The sequence below is a fragment of the Mesoplodon mirus genome (assembly GCF_964341445.2).
Source record: "Mesoplodon mirus genome assembly, chromosome: 11".
Lineage (NCBI taxonomy): Eukaryota > Metazoa > Chordata > Mammalia > Artiodactyla > Ziphiidae > Mesoplodon > Mesoplodon mirus.
Genome location: NC_138987.1, coordinates 41,228,869 through 41,244,222, shown reverse-complemented (window position 1 = coordinate 41,244,222; position 15,354 = coordinate 41,228,869). Strand labels below are relative to the sequence as shown.

At 54.0% G+C, this 15,354-nt stretch overlaps 1 protein-coding gene across 1 annotated transcript in view; it reads right to left on the bottom strand.

Moving 5' to 3' along the window:
• Positions 1-464: 464 nt before the first annotated feature.
• Positions 465-15,354, bottom strand: part of ARHGAP8 (Rho GTPase activating protein 8) — a gene marked incomplete at its 3' end in the record, with an annotated part of 65,140 nt that continues 50,250 nt past the window's right edge. Inside the window, 8 exon segments of the mRNA XM_082635302.1 lie at positions 465-599; positions 1,984-2,172; positions 4,922-5,025; positions 8,591-8,719; positions 9,202-9,253; positions 9,257-9,279; positions 12,223-12,267; positions 12,270-12,295. Coding sequence (XP_082491428.1) covers positions 465-599; positions 1,984-2,172; positions 4,922-5,025; positions 8,591-8,719; positions 9,202-9,253; positions 9,257-9,279; positions 12,223-12,267; positions 12,270-12,295 — 703 coding nt within the window.

Sequence of the window (15,354 nt, the reverse complement as noted above, 5' to 3'; positions counted from 1 at the left end):
TCCCCAGAAAGATGCACTGTGTCAGTGGGAGGGTCCCCCCTCCAGCACCCGCCACCAGCTCCACCTCCTCTGCCCCAGAAGCTGTAATAGGACCAATGTCCTTACCACCTGGACGGCCAGGACTCGGGGACTCTGTATTCCAGCCTGGATGCGGCACAGAATCTGCATCAGAGAAACACGCAGATGCTCCCCTGCCCGGGTCTGCCCGGTCCTCGGCACGAGGTGTCACCCATTCACTGCCAGGCACTGGGAGACGGTTCACTGTGCACATGTCCTCTCCCTTAAAGACAGTGAGGACAGGCAGGGCAGAGGACTGCACTCCACAGGTCAGGGAGTGGAGTGAACGTGGAGGTGAGAAGAGGCAGGAGGTGAACAAGGTGCCCACACCCTCCAGGTTCCAGAGTGGAGCCCTGGGCGACCCCAAGGGTCCACATGGACACCCGGGGTCACTGCTCAGCTGGGCATCAACACCCCATCCCAGGCACGGACAGGCTGACGGGATATCTGCAGTGGACACCTGTCCTTTGCTCCCTGGCAGCCGTCTCCTCCTTGCAGCAAGAGCATGGTGGGCTGGCGGTGCCTGACACATGGCGGACCCTCTGTGGACAGTGGCATGAGGTCACTGGGGTGTTATTAGTCAGTGTCGTGGCCTGAATGTCTGTGTCCTCCCCAAATCCATATGCTGAAGCCCTAACCCCCAGTGTGGCTATATTTGGAGATGGGGACTTTACAGAAGTAGTTAAGGTTAAATAAGGCCATGAGTGTGGGGCCCTGATCCGATAGGATTAGTGTCCTTGTAAGAAGAGACACCAGAGAGCCGCCTGAGGACACAGTGAGAAGGGGGCCATCTGCAGGCCAGGGAGAGAGCTCTCACCAGAACCCGAGCCTGCTGGCACCCTGACCTTGGACTTCCAGCCTCCACAACTGTGAGAAAACAAGTGACTGTTGTTTAAGCCCCAATCTGTGGTACTTGTTATTGTGACCCAAGCACACTGACCCATCAGGGCACCAGCCCTCCTTCCCTGCCAGGTCTGCATGGGGCACATGACTCAGGCCAGGCAGCCAGTGCATGCCCCGGACACAACATCCATCCAAGGTGTGACCTCAGCTTGGCCAATCAGGGAGCTGTGGGCTTTTTGCTGGGAATGTGGAACCGCGACTTCTCACCGGTCCTCACTGTATCTGGGGCTGGAAACACAGGACCCATCTTGCAATGCTGAGGGGCCAGCCTGTCTGAGACTGCAGGGCATGGCACCAGTTCTCCACCTCCTGGTATCCACACCCTTTGCCCTTCTGCTGTGACCCTGGCCTTGGCCATGAGACCGGCTCTAGCCAACAGGGTGTGAGCACAAGTGACTCCGCCCAAGCGCGAAAGCCGCTGCACTAGGGCTTGTGCTTGGACCTCGGCTCACGTCTTGGGAACGTGTCCCATTCAGCCGACTAAAGGGAAATGTGATACCTGCAGGAGAGCAGAGTCTCCCCAGCTGACCTCCAGCCCAACGCTGAGCAAGTCCCAACAGACCAGAGCTGCCCGGCTGACCCACCGACTCGCAGGCAATAACAAACAGCTGCTGTGTTAAGTCACTGGGTCGGCGTGGTTTGTCACACGGCATCACGGCAGCAGGAGACACCTGGTCCCAGCCCCAACCAATAAATTCCCGTTTCCAGTGGAGTCACGTCGAGTCACGATCCTACCAGATCCATTATCTTATCCCAGCTCGCAGTTACAAACAAGGGAGAAGGGCTGAAGAATCAGAACCATGGAATTTTCACTCGAAGGTTCACAAAAAGTTCATTTAAAGGCAAGTTTACAAAACACAGATGGATAGACTTCGATTGACATTTCCAGCCTTAGAGGAGTCTCCCGGCCGCGGTCAGGGGACGCTGAGGCATGGGGGGCCTGGCAAGGCCCGTGGTGGGTCTGTCTCTGGGGCGTTCATCTGGGGCAGAGCCCCTGGCGCAGGGACTGCCCAGCTCGCCCACCTGGGCCCCGCGCACCTCCTGGCCGCTGAAGACCTTCCCATAGTACTCGATCAGCAGTTCAGTGAACAGGTTGAGGGACACGAGGGCACTCAGCGAGGCTGCCCCCTGGGACGTCCAGATCAGATTCAGCCCGAAGACACAGGCCAGGTGGGAGCTGCTCATTTTGTTAAAAATGCACTCCTGGGATACGTGGGCGAGAACACAGGTGAGACAAGGGGCGCGAACATGGGTTCTGGGCGGTGCGAAAAGTTCTGGGAGCCACTAGCCACTGCTGTGACCCTGTGCCGCCCCCTCCCCGTCCCAGCCTCAGTCTCCCGTCTGTAAAAGGAAGGGATCGGCCTTGATGTCTCGAGGGGCCCTCTGGCTCTGACCTTCTGGGATCTCCTTCCCGATTCTCCACAGCACCCCCCTACCCCGCAAGTCTCCTCTTCCACTCCAGAGGACTCAGGAGGTGGGGCTGTAGCATAGTGGGTGCAAGCACAGGCTCTGGTGTCACCCAGGCAATGGCCTCTCTGACCTCCATGCTCGGGCCGGTGAGTTTGGCACAGTCCAGACCAGCTGGCACGCAGGGGTTCTGGGAAGGCTGATGAGAGGGTGTAAGGAGCTTGGCCCCCCCGAAGGGGCTGCCCAGCCATCTCAGCCAACACTTAGAGCAAGCACAGGAAGTGGGGTGCTCCAAGCCCATTTTATAGATGAGGAAGCTGAGGCCCTGAAGGTGCAGGAGACTTGCCCAAGGTCACACAGCCAGTCAGTGGCCTGGGGGACACACAGGCTCATCTGAGGGCAAAGCCTGGTCTCTTCTCGGCTCCCAGGTCCCAGGACCTCTGAGAATCCTAAGCCACAGGTGTCAGAGGAGGGAGGAAATGGAGGGGGGGCGCTGGGGGAGAGGCACAAGCAGGTGACCCCCCACGGTTCCAGAAATGGTGACCAGACATGTGCAAGCCCTGCCTCAGCGAGACAGCAGAGCCCCCACGCCCCTCGCAGGTGTGCGCCAGGGCCGACACCCCGCCACACCGGGCGCCACCAGACGTAGGAACAGCAGTGCTGTGCAGGAGGCCAGAGAAGCAACGCCGTCTCCAGGTCAGGAAAACGGAGGAGGAGAAAAAGAAGAGGCTCGGGAGGGCAACTTTGAGTTGCTGACCTCTGAGAAATGAAGTCAAGTGATGGAGGGGGGGAATGAAGCAGTTTATTTTAAAACCAAGAGGTGACTTCTGACTCACCTCTTGGGTTTAAAATAAACTGCTTCATTCCCCCCGTCCATAAATACTGTATGCTAACACATATATATGGAATTTAAGAAAAAAATATATCATGAAGAACCTAGGGGTAAGACAGGAATAAAGACACAGACCTACTAGAGAATGGACTGGAGGATATGGGGAGGGGGAAGGGTAAGCTGTGACAAAGCGAGAGAGTGGCATGGACATATATCCACTACCAAACGTAAGGTAGATAGCTAGTGGGAAGCAGCCGCATAGCCCAGGGAGATCAGCTTGGTGCTTTGTGACCACCTAGAGGGGTGGGATAGGGAGGGTGGGAGGGAGACGCAAGAGGGAAGAGATATGGGAACATATGTATATGTATAACTGATCCACTTTGTTATAAAGCAGAAACTAACACACCATTGTAAAGCAATTATAGTCCAATAAAGATGTAAAAAAAAAAAAAAAAAAAGTCTTAAAGTAAAAAAAAACAAAAAACAAAAAAACCCCCAAGAGGTTGTGCTAGGGTACGGGCTCCAGCCTGTGACACGGCCTGGAGGTCCCCTCTGCCCTCACTGGTCATCACATCCTCAGGCCGCTTGCCTCAGAACAGGGTTCCTGCACGGGTCCTGAAGACCCTGGACAAGCCTCCCCCGTGACGGTGCTGCACTGCAGATGCTCAGAAGCTCTGGTCCCCAGCCGGGACCCACACAGCCAGGCCCTGCCTCGTTCACAACTGCATCCACTCCCCACCCACAGAGGGCCCGGAGAGGTGAGGGGATCAAGGAGCAGTTATACAATGGAGGACGTGGGTCTGGGGGCGAGGGGGGAAGACCCATTTGGGGTTGTGGATGCTCCCCCTATTGGCCTCACAGGCTGCTGTTCTCTGTCCCAGGAGAGCTCAGACCCAGAGCCAGGAAAGGAGCTTCTCTCCCTGTCATTTTCTTATCCTAGTGCAAGGGGTTGAATGGCAGCCCTGCAAAAGGTAAGTCTGCCCAGAACCTGTGAAGATGACCTTACTGGAAAAAGGGTCTTTGCAGATGTAGTTAAGGATATCAAGACGAGATCACCCCAGATGACCCAGGTGGGCCCTAAATCCAATGACAAGAAGCCTTATCAGAGAAAAGAGAGGGAGACAGAGACACACAGGAGGAGGCCGGGGAAGACGGGGCCGGAGGGATGCAGCCACGAGCTATGGAGTGCCTGCAGCCACCAGGAGCAGAAGAGGCAGGAAGGACCTTCCCCTGGAGCCTTCGGAGGGAGTGCGGCCCTGCGACACCTTGATTCTAGGATCTCTGGCCTCCAGGACCATGAGAGTACACATTTCTATAGTCTTAAGCCTCCTCAGTATGTGGCACTTGCTACGGCAGCCCTAGGACGCTCATGAAACTTCACAGGCACGTCCAGCTCAGGCCACACACAGGTAGCGAGACGCTCCTGAGCATCCCTGGCCCCGGGCACGTCCCCCCAACACTCAGCCCAGGCAGGAGCTGGTGTGAGAGCAGAGGAACCCGCTAGAGGGGGTCTGGCATCGCCTGAGGGCAGCTGGCCCGGGAGCAGCAGGCATGGCACAGGTGACCTCCCCGGAGGCCAGGAGGGTTTCTCAGCGGAGCTGTTGCCCGGTCATGCCTTGAATGAGGTCCTCTGGGGCCGGGGTGGGGCTCCAAGGCCGAGAGAGGGTGGGAACCAGATGTTGGTCTGTTCGGGAACCGCTGGGGCTGGCTCGGCCCACTTACCTCGTGCAGGAAGCCCATGAAGTAGCTGAGGTCGGCGTAGCTGTGTTCTGGAAGGCTCTGCAGAATCGGGCGGCAGTGGGTCACTCGTAGGCTGCTCTCCACACCTGTCACGGCATGAGGGTCCTTCCTGAGCCCCCTCTTCCTGCGTCCCTCCGAGGGCGGGCGGGGGTGTGGGGCGGGGAACAGACTGTCCCTTGGCTGGGCCTGGGGATCCCACTTCCTTCCCGGCCACGTGGCTGTTCTCAGCAAAAGTCCCCTTCTCTGAGCTCCGCTCCAGTCTCTGCCCCGGGCACTGTCACGGCCTCCCCGCAGACAGCCCAGGGAGCCAGATCACCTTATGCGTGGGATGGTCTAGGCAAACTACAGGCGAGGGCCATGGCCTACTTCTGTCAGTAAAGCCTCATTGGCCCAGACCCACACCCATTCATTCATGCATGAATGAATGGCTGCTTTGCATGACAGTTGAGTCCGGTGCACACAGCCTAAACTATTTACTATTGGGCTCTTTAGAGCGAAAGCGTGCTGACCCTGCTCTAGACTAACTCAACCTGCTTAGATTCACAGCTCAGGGCCCTACCCCGACCAGGGCCTGGATGTAAGTGAGCAGACTGAGCGCCCCCAGTGCTGCCACAACTCTAACCCTCACTGAGCTCCATAAACTGCAAGTCCAAATGCGCCAATCAACACACATCCACTGAGCTCCTGCTGTAGACACACACGTACACACATGTACACACACTCACACCTCAGTCCTCCAGCATACCAACTTCCTCCCACTAAACCTTGGGCTTTACAAACACAGCCGCTGCTGAAAGACACAGAATTCCCTGCTGTGAACATTCTTGCTGGCTTTTTTTTTTTTTTTTTTTTTTTCTGTACGCGGGCCTCTCACTCTTGTGACCTCTCCCGTTGCGGAACACAGGCTCCGGACGCGCAGGTCCAGCGGCCATAGGCTCACAGGCCCAGCCGCTCCGTGGCATGTGGGATCCTCCCGGACCGGGGCACGAACCCGTGTCCCCTGCGTCGGCAGGCGGACTCTCAACCACTGCGCCACCAGGGAAGCCCCTTGCTGGCTTCCATCTAGTTGCCTTGGATCTCTGCTTTCCAGCCTCAACATCTTTCTAAGAACTGTGGTCCCAGAGTAGATACTGGTGTAATGTCCACCTCCAGCCCTCACTATGGTTCCTTTGAAAAAGAGCACTCACTGGTGAGCAGGAAGGACCAGCTCACTGTCGCAAAGCCACCACGTACAAAGCACTTACTGTGTGCCAGGAACCGTGCCAAGCATTTTGTGCCCATTTAATCCTCAAAGCAGTCCCAATTTTATATAGATGAGGGCGGTGAGCTCAGAGAGGTTAAGTGACTTGCCCAAGGTCACACAGCTAATGTGTGATGAAGCCCAGACTTGAGTCCAAATCTGTTCAGCTCTGAGCCGGTGTTCTTTTTTTTTTTTTTTTTGCTGTATGCGGGCCTCTCACTGCTGTGGCCTCTCCCGTTGCGGAGCACAGGCTCCAGACGCACAGACTCAGCGGCCATGGCTCACGGGCCTAGCCGCTCTGCGGCATGTGGGATCTTCCCAGACCGGGGCACGAACCCGTGTCCCCTGCATCGGCAGGCGGACTCTCAACCACTGTGCCACCAGGGAAGCCCCTGAGCCGGTGTTCTTAACCTTGTTATACATTGAGCGATGGTCCCTGTAGCAGTTTCCTTTTTCCCTGGACACCACAGGCCACCTGGAAAGTCCATTTCCTCCAAAGCGTGCCCTGCAAGGATTTGTTTTTCCATCACTTCAAGGAACCACGCACTCCACATGAGCAGGTTTGCCAGATAAAACAGAGGACATCCAGTTAAATGTGAATTTCAGATAAACAGCAAATATTTTTTAGTATAGGTATGTCCCGTGCAATATTTGGAACATACTTATACTAAAAAGGTATTTGTTGTTTATCTGAAATTCACATTTAACTGGGCCTCCTGTATTTTTTAACGGCTGAATCTGGCAACCCTATGCCTGAGTCACGATTCAGCCAGGTTGAGTTGTCAGGTGGCAGCCCAGAAGGCAGGGTCTGTACGCTTCAGAATAATAAAGCTGATGGAATGCTAGGCAGCTATTAGAAAGAATGAGTAGAGATGCAAATGAAAAGGAAAGAACGAACTCATAACTGCAAACTTTCTAAAGTAACTCCTCTAAGACGGGGTCGGGCATCTCTGCCTATTACCAGGTTTTGGCTGGAATGAAAAGTACTTCCTTGGGTAGGAACTTATTTGGGTTGGAGTCACCATCCTAGGGGTGCAACCTTGAGCTGTTAGAAACAATGCTAGTGCTTAGTCTCTTAGTGTGTGTGTGTATGTGGTGGTGGGGACCTTGGTTATGTCTTCTGGCTCGACACCCACCAAGAAGCAAACCCAGTTTTGGGAGAACACTGGGGCCAGAGGTCGCCCTGTTTGAAAGCGACTATGTTTGATTACACTGCTTTCCTAGCATCCTCCAGCATCTCTGATGCGCCATTACTGGGCTGTTAGGAGTGATCAGTGCCACGGCCAAGTGTGTACCTGATCTACCCCAGAGCATCTGCATCTCCACGCCCTAGAGCTGCAGCTTGCATCACATCTCGTTGGTGTTCTCTACCAATTTGGGGAGAACTCTAGTCAGGCTCTTCTGAGTTCTTTTTTTAACAAGCCCTCAACTTTTGGGCTTCTGTGTTTATCTCTGCATTGTCCAACTTGACCAAGAACCCTAAGTTAGTTTAACAAGAACCCTGATCACCCTTGATATCTGATTGGGTCCTCATCCCCCCCATCCCCCATCCCTCAGCGGATGTTGGACCACCTGGCCTGCCTGGAGCAAGAATCCTGTTGGGGGCTTCCCTGGTGGCGCAGTGGTTGAGAGTCCTTCTGCCGATGCAGGGGACATGGGTTCGTGCCCCGGTCTGGGAGGATCCCACATGCCGCAGAGCGGCTGGGCCCGTGAGCCATGGCTGCTGAGCCTGCGCGTCTGGAGCCTGTGCTCCGCAACGGGAGAGGCCACAGCAGTGAGAGGCCCGCGTACAGCAAAAAAAAAAAAAAAAAAAAGAATCCTGTTGGATCAGTTTAGCCAGAATCCATCCCCCACCCCTGATGTTGCCTCTCAGTAATTTTCCATTCATAGGCCACCCCGCCTCCCGCCCCCCCCCCCACCTGCTCCTTGGCTGTAAACCCTTCCTCCTGCTTGTTGTATTTGGAGTTGAGCCCAAACTGTCTCCCCACTGCCAAACCCCAATGCAGTGGTCCCTACGCCTCTCACAATCCCCCCCGCCCCAGATAAGGGCTGCCTCACTGTGCTTTCACAAGGGTCAGGAATGGCTTTTTCTGTAACAGCAGGTGGGTGGCTACCCCCTTTTAGATGAAGAAGCTGAGGTGCTGGAGGTGGGAGTCCCCCCAGAGCAGCACTGGGGGAGGCACTATGACCAGGGAGACGTGCCCCAAATCTAGAGATGCCCTCCGAGACCCCGCCTCTCGGCCCAGCAGCAGCTGACAACCCCTGACCCCTGTCCCCTGTCCCCTGACCACGGACAGTGGTGGCCTGGCTGAGGCCAGCAGGGGTGCAGGTGGGGACAGCCCCTCTCCTGGCCCGCAGTGCCAGCGCCCGCCCCGCCTGGTCCTCGGCCGGCACCCCCGTCAGTTACGGACTGGTGATCCCGAGAATCTGCTCGTAGGCCTCGAAGGTCAGCAGAGGCTGGGGCAGCTCCCACAGGAAGGTCTTCAGGATCACAGCAGGGATGTAGATGTCGCCATAGTCGTCAAAGTTCACAGGCTTCCCTAGACACAGAACATCAGACGTCTGAGTTCTGACTCTGGGCAGGGTATTCCTGCTTTAAAACAGGCTCTGCCACGAAATGGCTTTAAACCTCCTGAGGGGAAGAGCCTGACACTGGGACACAGCTGTCCTGTCCTGGAAATAGGGTGTCGCCCACCCTCCCCTGCCTCTCCAGGGTGTCCGGCGGAGGCTGGGGGACACTATTGATTCTCTGCCCTGTGGCTTAGCCCCGCCTGGGACGAGAGCGCTCTGAGGTCAGGGCCTGGCGCTCTGAGGTCAGGGCCTGGCTTCCACTGTCCCCAGTACCTGGCACACAGGGCTGAGATGGGAGTCTGGGGGTCCGGGCACAGGACTCATCTGGACAGCTGGCCCCGGCCCTGGGCTATTCTGGGGTTGGGGGGTGACGGGGCTCTGAGGCGCCCGAGGGCTGTGTGGCTGGCCGGGCAGAAGGCTCAGAGTGGGGGTCTTGGGGGAGCCCATTCACCTTGGTTGTAGAGCCGCTGGATCTCGCAGATGGTCTGGACACTGGCCAATCTCTAGAACAGGCCCTCGGTGTGGATTCCTGCAGGGGGAGAGCCTCCAGGCATCTCACAGGGCCCAGCACCTGAAGTTTCTAGAATGTCCCGTGACTCCCCCTGCCCGCGCATCACCCCGCTGTGGCTGGCAGGAAAGGCTCTCCAGCCTGGTTCATCTTCCCCCCACTATCCTCCACCCCTACCTGTATTTATTCCTCTTAAATCAAACCTTCCATATTCCCCAATCCCACCTGATTCTCCACCTCTGCGGGCCCCAGAAAGGGAGCATGGAAGAGAATGACACTTAAGGCAGACAGCTGGGGTCTGCCTGACGCTGTCTCGTGCCAGCTGTGTGACCTCAGAGAAAGCACTTAGCCTCTGTGAGCCTCAGCTACCTCATCTATCGAGTAAGGCCTGGGGCCCCTGCCTCCGAGGGCTGCAGGAAAGATGGATGGATAATGCATGGCACGAGCCTGGCCCCCAGGACACCCCCAAACATGCTGCTTCCTTTTCTTCCCGTGAGTGTCTAGAGCTGACCTGTCCAATATGGTGGCTACTAGCGGCACATGGTGATTTAAACTTGTTCAATTAAAATTAAATAAAATAGGGACTTCCCTGGCGGTCCAGTGGTTAAGACTCCACCTTCCAGTGCAGGGGAAGTGGGTTCGATCCCTGGTCGGGGAACTAAAATCCCACATGCCACGTGGTGCAGCCAAAAAAAAGAAATTAAATTAAATGAAGAATCAAGTTACCCACACTCAACACACAAGCCACATATTAAGTGCTCTGTTGGGCGACTGCTGCAAGTGGTCAGTGTTTGCCACTCCGGACACTGCAGACATAGAACATTTCCAAGTTCTATGGGACCGTGCTGGACCCCAGACGCCCATGCTTGCCCCTCACCTCGTCCCCAGTCTCTTTTCCACTCTGAAGCTGAGTGAGCTATCCAACACATAACTCATCAGCTCCGGCACGGAGCGCTTCCTGTCCCCATCAGCCAAGGGACAGCTGCCCGTGGCCCTGTACCACAGACCTACAGGTCTGGCTACTGCTGACCGCTCTCCTGCCCCACTGCTCCTCTAACCCCTCTGTCCAGCCTCTAGTTGGCTCCATGCTCCTTCTTACCTTCAGCCTTTGCACTCTGCCTGGGGGGGGGGGGCTGGTCCCTCTCTTTTTTGCTGAGTGACTGTAGTAGGCAGAATTCTGAGAGGGCCTCCAGATTCCCAGACCCTGGGGTCCCAGGTATTCACTCAAACACTAAGCCAGATACTGCAGTGAAGGGACTTTGCTGATGGAATTCAGTTCCAATGCAGTTGACCTCAAGATATGGAGATTATCTAGGGTGGGCCTGACCTAATCAGGTGAGCTTCTTTAAAGGGACTGGAGTCTTCCTGGCAACAGAGATTCACAGCATGGGGGCAGGGATTCCAGGTGTGGGAATTTCTCCAGGGAGGGGTCACACGGCAAGGAAAGCAAGCGGCCTTTAGGAACAGAAATAGGCCCCTGGCTGACAGCCAGCAAGGAAGCAGGCATCTTGGAACTACAACCACAAAGAACTGAATTTGATCAATGATCTGAATGAGCAAGGAAGTGGGTTCTTGACCAGAGCCTCCAGAAAGGAACCAGCCTGGTCAACACCTTGAGCTTAGCCCTGTGAGACCCTGAGCAGAAAATCCAACCCCCGTGCGCCTGGACTTCTGACTTCCAGACACTTTAGAAATAATAAATTCATGCTGTTTTAAGCTCCTAAGTTTGTATCTATTTGTTACGCAGCATAGGAAACTAATACAGGGACCTCCGGCCCAGGCATCAGAGCTCAGGTTCCCCTGACATCTATGACCAGTTCATCCCTGTGCTTGTGAGTTTGTGGTTGTCACAGTTACAGCCCCCTGGAAGGCAGAGGTTATGTGTTGCGGTCACCATGGCAACCCCAGTGCCTAGACCCGGGCTGGATACAGCTGAGTGCCCAATGAATACGTGTTTAATTCACATATTCATCCAACAAATATATAGTGAGTTCCTACTATGGGCTGTTTTTTTGTTTTGTTAAATTTTTTTTAATAAATAAAGGAATTAATATGTTAAAAAAAAAAGGAAGACTCCCTTTCATAGTTTCTGTGAAACTGTTTACACACTAGCTTTTTGTCCATTCCTGAAATACATAACAGAACGGGCAGTACTACAAATGAAAAGTAGAAACAAATGTGAAAGGAGAGACAGCTCCAAATGACAACCACAGACCCTCCAGCCCGACAGCCGTTGTCTCAGAGAACTTTTTATGCCTTGAACATACAGTTCTTGGGGCACACTGGGAACCACCCCCAGGGACCCCACTTCCTGACTGATGCACCGCCCCCTGCAGCTCCTGCACCTGCACCTGCAGGGGGCCACTCCTCCCTGGTAGCCCATTCCTCTGAGGGAATCATCTTCCTCCTGTTAGGGTAAAAGCAGCCTCCATGCACCTGCCCTGTGTATCTGAGCTCTGGCCTCAGGAGTCTTGGAGGAGCCACAAGGCTCTCACCTCCAAGTCACTGAGCGCACCCACCCCACTGGCAATGGCATCTACAAACCAAGCTTATCTCTCATACCAAAGGAGTCCCTTTCATGGTGGGCCTCTTGCAGACTAGTGCTGTGAGAGGCAACACACACGCTTCCCCTCATTTAGGCCCCATGACAACCCCGTGCACCAGATACTGTTATTAACCCCATTGGACAGATGAGGAAACAGAGGCCCAGAGAAGACAAGTAACTCACCTGAGGCCACACAGCTAGCACACAGTGGAGCCAGGATTTAAACCCAGACAGTAGGGTCAGAGCCCATGGCTGGAGCCACTGTGCCCGAGCCCTGCCCATCCCAATCACCCTCCCTGTCCAGGTTCCAGCTCCTCCAATTCCCTGACCTGTGGGGCGCTCAGGATCCCAGAGAGACCTCCTGGGGAGGTGTACCTGGCAGCCCTCACCTCCCCTGGCTGAAGCCAGCTCTTACTCACCTTTCTCTCTCAGGTATGTCACTGTGTACCTCAGCACAGGGGGGTGAGTTCACCTTGATTTTTGTCTTTGAGGCTGAGGGGAGAGAAAAGAAAGCAACAGTTTTCACCTGGGTATGATGGGAGATCGTGACAAGCACAGGGCTCTGGTCCTCACCACACCTTTGTGAAAACACAGGACCAAGATGCCGTACAGGGAGAGAGAGATGCAGCCTGGACCCTAAGGAAGTAGGTGACCAAAAGAGAGGCAGAAATAATAAAAATGATAGTGCATCGTCTGAGCGTTCTATTAGAAGGATGCACGTGCTATGGGGGAGATCTGGAGTTGGGAAGGGCTCCACATGGGGCAACTTCAGAGCTGGGTTTTGAGGGATGAGTAGGAGCTTGCAGAGGACAAAAGAGGGAAGGGCATTCCAGACAGAAGGAAACATACAAAGGAAGGCCCAGGGGCCTGAGAAGATCTGGCCATGAGAGCAGAACCAGGAGACCTGATCAATCAAAAAAGATGCTTTGGGGACTTCCCTGGTGGCGCAGTGGATAAGACTCTGCACTCCCAGTGCAGGGGGCCCAGGTTCGATCCCTGGTCAGGGAACTAGATCCCACATGCATGCTGCAACTAAGAGTTCACGTGCCACAACTAATGAGCCCTGGAGCCTCAACTAAGAAGCCCGCCTGTCGCAACTAAGACTCGGTGCAACGAAATAAATAAATATTTAAAAAAAAAAAAAAAAAAGATGCTTCGGGAATTCCTGGGGGTCCAGTGGTTAAGACTTGGCGCTTTCACTGCTGTGGCCCGGGTTCAGTCCCTGGATGGGGAACTAAGATCTTGCAAGCCGTGCAGTGTGGCCAAAAAAAAAAAAAGATGCTTCGTGAAAACCCAGTATGTTGCCTCAGACAGGCTGTTAACCCTCAGTCTCTTATGTGCTCATTTGATACAGAGATTCACATAAGGAAACTTTCAAAAACGGGTACTAATATAAAAGAATGACCCTCCCAGCCGCATCCCATCACACCCCTCCCCAGCTGGCAGAGTCAGGATCTGAAGCCAGAGCTGCCCACAGTGATCCATTCTACGGACCCCTGGGCTCCCACTTAACACGTGTTTCTCTTTCCTCATCTGCTGGATTTTCTTGCCCCAAAGGCAGCATATTTGAGGATTATGCTAGACTGAGGACAAGGGCTCTGAAGTCAGATATACCTGACTGGGATCCTGCTCTGCCACTTTTTTTTTTTTTTTTTTTGCGGTATACGGGCCTCCCACTGTCGTGGCCTCCCCCGCCGCGGAGCACAGGCTCCGGACGCACAGGCCCAGCGGCCATGGCTCACGGGTCCAGCCGCTGCGCGGCACGTGGGATCCTCCCAGACCGGGGCACGAACCCGCGTCCCCTGCATCGGCAGGCAGACTCCCAACCACTGCGCCACTAGGGAAGCCCTCTGCCACTTTTTAATTGAGCAGAATATGTTTCACTGTTCTTTTTTTTTATTTTAATAGATTTGAACACAATGAAATATCATTTTCTAGTAGTGCTGAGCGTACAATTTCTTTTTTTTAAATTTTTTAAATTTATTTTTGGCTGCGTTGGGTCTTTGTTGCTGTGCATGGGCTTTCTCTAGTTGCGGCGAGCAGGGGCTACTCTTCATTGCGGTGTGCGGGCTTCTCATTGCAGTGGCTTCTCTAGTTGTGGAGCACAGGCTCTAGGCGTGCAGGCTTCAGTAGTTATGGCACGCGGGCTCAGTAGTTATGGCACGTGGACTCAGTAGTTGTGGCTCACGGGCTCTAGAGCGCAGACTCAGTAGTTGTGGCACACAGGCTTAGTTGCTCCGTGGCATGTGGGATCTTCCCAGACCAGGGCTCGAAACTCTGTCCCCTGCAGTGGCAGGCGGATTCTTAACCACTGCGCCACCAGGGAAGCCCTGTTTTGCTGTTCTTAGGGTGCGTGTTTTTTAAATGTCAGTTAGGTTAATTTGATTGATTGTTGTTTCTAGAGTCTTGGTTTTCTGTCTTCTTGTTCCATCAACTATACAGAGAAGGGTACTGAGGTTTCCCACTAGGATCGTGTATCTGTTTTCCCTTTGGTTCTACCAGATTTTGCTGCATGTATTTTAAAACTGTTACTGGTCCATAAATTCTGAGGTTTGTTGTTTGTTGTTTTTTTTTTTTTTTTGCGGTATGCAGCCCTCTCACTGCTGTGGCCTCTCCCGTTGTGGAGCACAGGCTCCGGATGCGCAGGCCCAGAGGCCATGGCTCACGGGCCCAGCCGCTCCACGGCATGTGGGATCTTCCTGGACCGGGGCACGAATCCACGTCCCCTGCATCGGCAGGCGGACTCTCAACCACTGGGCCACCAGGGAAGCCCCTGAGGGTTATTTTGTCTTCTTTATTATTACAAAATGTCCCTCTATATCCCACAGAAATCAGGATACACATCAAAATGGTTGTTGTTTGAAGCTGTTAAGTGCTTGGGGAGTTTATGAGGCAGCAACAGATTACGGGAAAACATGGTCACAAATGGACAGAGCCAGGACTCAGACCCTCGAGTCTGAGTCTAGAACCTTCATTCTTGTATGTTATCTATTTAAGTTCCACTGTACTTTTGTTAGCCCAAATCAGGGATCGGAGATGGACACTGGGAAAGTCCAGGCAACCAGCTTGAGGTCCCGCAGCTGGGAGGTGACAGAGTTGGAGGCAAGGCCGGCCATGACCCAGATCTATGCTCCTTCTGTAGCGATTCATCAGCTGGATGTGATATCAGTCCTGTTTTCTATTTTACTCCGAAATTTACAAAGTGCCCAAAATCTGGTCCACATGAATACAATTAAAACTGTATCACCAGTAGTGACAGGACTCTGCATGTCCCAATCTCCATGGAAAGCTGGGTTTCCTGGTGATTTCTCCTATATTATCTTCTAGAAGTTTTATAGTTCTGAATTTTACATTTAGGTTTATGGTTTGTTTTGTTTGTTTGTTTGGATGCGCGGCTTTAGGGATCTTAGTTCCCCGACCAGGGACTGAACCCGTGCCTTCAGCAGAAAGTGGCTTTACCATCTTGGCTTTAGTAAGTATAGAAGACAATGGATTACCATCTTTATTGCTGTAATGTGTTAAGCATTATATGCTAGTAGTATCTAGTTTAA